The sequence below is a fragment of the Sinocyclocheilus rhinocerous genome, unplaced genomic scaffold (assembly GCF_001515625.1).
Source record: "Sinocyclocheilus rhinocerous isolate Xijiao unplaced genomic scaffold, SAMN03320098_v1.1 scaffold861, whole genome shotgun sequence".
Classification (NCBI taxonomy): Eukaryota; Metazoa; Chordata; class Actinopteri; order Cypriniformes; family Cyprinidae; genus Sinocyclocheilus; species Sinocyclocheilus rhinocerous.
Window position 1 is genome coordinate 891,203 of NW_015640043.1, and position 5,578 is coordinate 896,780.

The window sequence follows — 5,578 nt, forward strand, 5'->3', positions numbered from 1 at the left end:
CTGTACTGTATTAAAGCTTTAATCAGGATAAAACCGTATATTAAAAGCTAACATAAGCAGTAGCATTTACAAATAACAGCGTATCTAAAAGTATGAGACAACAACAAACAAAAAACATAGGCCTACCATTAAGAGCCGTGCTTGCACAGGTTCTGCACGATCCTCTTCAATAATATCCTCTGCTTCTCAATCAGGCTCTGATTGAAACTGATAAGCGATATTAACGACGCCGTTGTTCACAATACAACCGGAGCGCATGCCGCTGAGATGAGGGGCGGGACGTTTAGATGCGCACTAGAGGCGGTTTAGCCAATCACAACACACTGGTCTAGCTAACCAATCAGTCAGAGCCCATCGCCTATTTCTGAGGGAGGGGCTTCATAAAAGAAGGAAATGATCAGCCCGTTTCTCAGAGAAGGGACAGAGCGGTGTGCAATAAAGGTAAATTATGTGAAAAATAATGTTTTTTTTTGTTTTTTTTTAAACGAAGCATTAACACGTTAGACTGCACCCCATAAACACAATCAAGCCTAGAAAAAAAACAGTGAACCACCCCTTTAAAAAAAATTAAAAAATCACAATAATCCATAATCAATCAACACGACTCCATCAATTAACATCTTGTGACGTGAAAAGCTGCATGTTTGGATGGAAATTTTGTGTGCCATTCAAATGCATAAATCTTTCATTTAGAGCTAAATATTGGTGGGTGTATATTGTATTATGTATATTGTAAATTTCCTTGTTTTTGTTTTCCAGAACTCAAACAAGCACAGACTATGATGAATGCACTACAGTGAACCAGTCAGCATTTGTTGAATAATATTGCTGAAATGTGTACAGAATCTGTTCGTGTTTATAAACTGTGCTTCTAAAACAAAAAATCTATCAGTATGCATTTTGTAAGCTCTTCACATGATTAGTCAAAATGTTAACTAATGTTGCTCAAATTGAGCAACCGACTTTTTGGACCAAATGTCACTATAAATGGAATTTGTCACTTGTTTGTCAGTGTCATCCAGAGAATAAACAGCTCTTAGTGATTTATCTCACCTCATGTATTTGTCTTAAAAATGTTAATATCATGTGTATTTTTATAAAAATTTAAATTTAGTAAAATCATAATTAAAATTGTGTATTTTTATCACATTGCTGCATATTTCAGAACCCTTGAAGATAGATACAATTTATTTAGTTTAGTTTTGTTTTGTTGCTACTAATTAATGAGAATACTATGGGAATGGCCTATCTTTAAAATGTGAATAGATGCTATTTAGAGTTTATTCCAGTTTAATTCTTAAAAATTCACTGTTACATTTATATTGTAGTGATGTTTTTTTACCTCTTGGCCTTGAGGATATCTATTCAGACCAGTTGGAAAACTTCAGTCGTGGGAATACACTGGTTTCCTCAGGGGGGAAACTGTATATGAACTAATTCAATTGAGAGTTTGGTTTAAAGTAAATATTCAGACTGTCCACGGATTCCCAGAGTAAGAAAAAACACCTAGAAATAAACTACAACTCCCATGATCCTCACGTGTCCGTTTCATAAACAGCATTTGCGCTGCGACTTTCCCTGATTATAAAACGAGCTTGAGGAGCAAAGGTTGGTTGGTGCACGATTCGCTTCAGTTAATTTAATCATCGATTATGATCATGATCCTACTTTCTATTTTGGAGCACACGTAGCTAAGCACAATTCATGAACTTTGCATGTAGCAACCTATGCATGTACTTGCTCAGCACTTGAGCAGACTTTCATAACAGCATCGTTCAGCATGAGGGAAAGATTTCCTGAAATCTAGCACAGAACGCCTGTCAGATGCTTTTCATTAGTTTACACATATTCATGTACGAGTATGAATGCTATTATTGTCCACTTATTACTTACTGTTTACTTTGTTGTGTTTTTATATTTTAACCATTAGAGGCACAAATACGGTTACTAAATGATTTCCACTATTATAAAAAATAAAATAAAGTTGTAACAAAGGGCGGGAAGACAAATCATTAAATTTTTCTAAATATTTACACAGGCTGTAGAGGTGACTTGAGCTCAACTTTCAATCCTGTTACTCAAGTTATAAGAAGAAGAATTTTTTCCCCCCCTCATTAATTTATAGAAAATATAAATGTATTAGTTACTAAGGACCCTTTTTCCCCCCCCAAAAAGCGAACTCAACATAACTCATGATTGAGGCTAAAAGTTCAACTCTGTTACCCATTTGGTCATAAAAGTGTTCCTTTCTGTCTTTTTATAATTTATGTCTATTCATTTTGTATGTTTATGTAAAGATTATTCATAGAAAACTGCACAAAAAAAGGTATTGAAATGTATTTAGATTTTTAGACAAATTGTGGTTAAAGAGTTGCTAAAATATTAAGAAATTTAGTTTGAAAACAATTTAGTTTGACCTCCTGAGGTTTAAAATCTGAAGGTTAAGCACCTCTTTTTACTTATCACCTGTTGAAAAAGAAAAAAAAGTTACAACATCTGAACCCTTTTGCTTTCTTATGTTTAGGTTTTTAGTGCCCTATCTTCATTTCCTGTTCAAGAATGCCAGAAGGCCCTGAGCTCCATTTGGCCAGCCTGTATGTCAACAAGATGTGTGAAGGGCTTGTGTTTAGTGGAGCCGTAGAGAAATCTGAAGTGAATAAAAATCCTGAGGTCCCATTCTGCTGCGATACCTACTGCATCAAAGCCCACTCCAGAGGAAAAGAGGTCACTCACACCCACGCCCATTAAAAATGATGACGACGGTAAACGCAAGGCCAGTAAACATCAGTCCCAGCAGCCGATGGATGTGGTTTTCCGATTTGGGATGTCAGGTTTTGTCCGCTTCACCTCAGTAGACGATCTTCCGAAACACGCCCATCTGTGGTTCTACACTAAAGAGAGCCCACGCAGGGTGTTGAGTTTTGAGGACACCCTCAGATTTGGCGGCTGACATCCAAATGGGACCTGGCAAAAAGACAGGTTTTTTTTTTTTTAGATATTGTGGTGTTCTAGTCTCTTATTTTGGGTTGGGCACCACCCGTATAATGTTATGTCATGGAAATTGTTAAAGGGGTCATATGATGCTGCTGAAAAGAACATTATTTTTGTGTATTTGGTGTAATGAAATGTGTTTATGTGGTTTAAGGTTCAAAAAACACATTATTTTCCACATACTGTACACATACACATACATTCCACATACTCTCCTCTATGCCCCGCCTTTCTGAAACGCGTCGATTTTTACAAAGCTCATCGGTCTGAAAAGTGAGGTGTGCTCTGATTGGCCAGCTATCCAGTGCGTTGTGATTGGCCGAATACCTCAAGCATGTGACGGAAATGTTACGCCCCTCACCATATTGTGATGCCGTGTCCCGGCCTGACTTCTTTATGCACCAAGAGCTTGTAACACTCCAAAGAGAAAGGAAAAATTGAAATCGCATCATATTTAAGGTCCCCTTTAAGGTCAATGCTGATATTGGGCACAATGCAACACTGGTTTTATAGTTTTACGCTGTTTTCGGCGGAGTTGCAATTTATACGAAAGTGTCAGTTTACAGTGCTGTCAACTTATCTGTGACCACTAAAACGGCATATTTAAAGGCACAATATGTAATATTGTTTTATTAAAATATCCAAAAACCACTAGAACAGTGTTATATATTTTGCTGATATGTTGTGCGTTTTAATAGACCGGTGACGACGACCATGATTCCACACCCAGTCACCCAGCTTTTGTCTCTTTGTTTATTTTGAATACACGCCCTCTAGCGGCGAAAATTACATATTGTGCCTTTAACTCTTTCAGGGAGAATGTTCTTTCAAATCTGTCTGACAAGGCATTTGACAAACCCATCTGGAGGCGCACTTAAATCAGAAGTATTTCAACGGGATTGGAAACTTATCTTCGAGCAGAGATTTTGTTCAGGTAACTCACTTTCTAATGTTTTCCAGATTTCAATTACTAGATATGCACCGGTCGACTAGCAATCAATTGGAATCAGACGTTTTTTGCTCCTAACATGCATTTGGCAACTGTCTATTTTGTTTGTTTGTTTTATTTTGGCCAATCTATGTCATTTCCCAAAATGGCAAGATGTCATGTCTGAAAAGTGAAAGTTAATTGTGAAGGAAGTATGAAGACATTCAACACAACAAATTAAATTTTGTGTAGGATTGTCATTTCATTTGATGATAAAATTACATTGACATAATTTGATTTTAAACAAAACTACTGCTGTAGCACCTTTGTTTTACTCATTACATAAATTGATTGCATAGCATATTTTAAAGGATTTTATATATTTTAATTTTATTTAATACTACAAAGTTGAAGTCAAACCATTCAGTTTTTTTTTGCTCAAATTTAAAACAACAAAAACAACTTCTGAAGTTATATTGCATTTCTTGTTCATATACTTTCATTCTTTTTTTGTCTGTTGCTTAAAGGAAAAACGTTTGCAGTCGCTATCGCAATCAGCTCAATTTGCTTGTTAAAAAACGGAATAAAAAAACAAGAACAGTGCATTTCTAAATTAACATGTATCTCAACTTTAAGAATAAAATCACATTGTTTAGTTGAAAAATCCGCCATTATTTTACTCAATTGTACATGAAACCCTTGAACTTTTCCTCTCTTTGATGGCCTACTGCCATGTCAGTCTAAATCTAATTATGAGGAAAAGTAACCGATCCGATAAAAGTATGTCCGTGTAGTTCTCTTTAAATCTTAATTCTATTCCAGGAGACCATTCTGTAACATATTTACAGTTCAATCTGATTTTGTTTCATTGCTTGCTTTGTTTTTAGGGGGATCCTGGTCCTATGGTGCCCAAAGGTAAAATCCCTCTGCAATATAAACAGATGATTGATCCTAAAAATGTTAAAGTCACATGTAACTAAAAATATTCCGGCATTAGGTGCCAAACCTCGCAAAATCAAGTGGAAAGGGCAGAAAGATGATCACGATTACACTGACTCAAAAGTGAGATGCTGGTACTTTGCATTTCTGTCACTTGGGTTCATGAACAGATGCCAGAACTTTAAACAACATCTGCTTCACTCTAGAAAGCCAGAAAGACACGCGCTGACAGCACAGCAAAGAAAAACCTGCTAAGAAAAAAGACAACATAAAGGTAAAGAAAGAAAATGCAACCTCCAAAACACAAAATGCTTCAAAAAGACAGAAAAAAAGCACGAAAAGGGTCAATGCAGAACCTGCAGACAAGAACAAGAAGCCGAAAACACAAGGAAAGAGAAGCTCAAAAGGTCAGAATCTCACATTCACCTTTTATATGGCTACTTGCAGTAACATTAGTATTCAGATCCTGATTACATTGCAATGTTGTCCTTTAAGTTCCTCCAAAAGCTGGAACTAACACAATCAAAGGCCAACATGTGGAGGAAGTGATTAAAACCAAAAGAAATTCTGTAACCTGCAGGAAAAGTGTCTTTTAATACAGAGGCCGACTGTGCTCAGTCAGTTGTTGTGTCTTATGTTAATCACTCTCTGGATTCTATTGTAGCAAAGTCACAGCAGAAAAGTAGTGGCACAAGACGAGGCCGTTCCAAATGATGTCAC

General features: G+C 36.4%; 1 protein-coding gene across 1 annotated transcript in view; it reads left to right on the forward strand.

Annotated features, from left to right (window-relative positions):
* Positions 1 to 1,052, forward strand: part of LOC107752351 (COMM domain-containing protein 4-like) — a 9,862-nt gene extending 8,810 nt beyond the window's left edge. Inside the window, exon 8 of the mRNA XM_016568300.1 lies at positions 760 to 1,052. Within this exon, the coding sequence (XP_016423786.1) occupies positions 760 to 800 (41 nt within the window). The 3' untranslated portion in view covers positions 801 to 1,052. The remainder of the gene's footprint in view (positions 1 to 759) is intronic.
* The last annotated feature ends 4,526 nt before the right edge of the window (positions 1,053 to 5,578 follow it).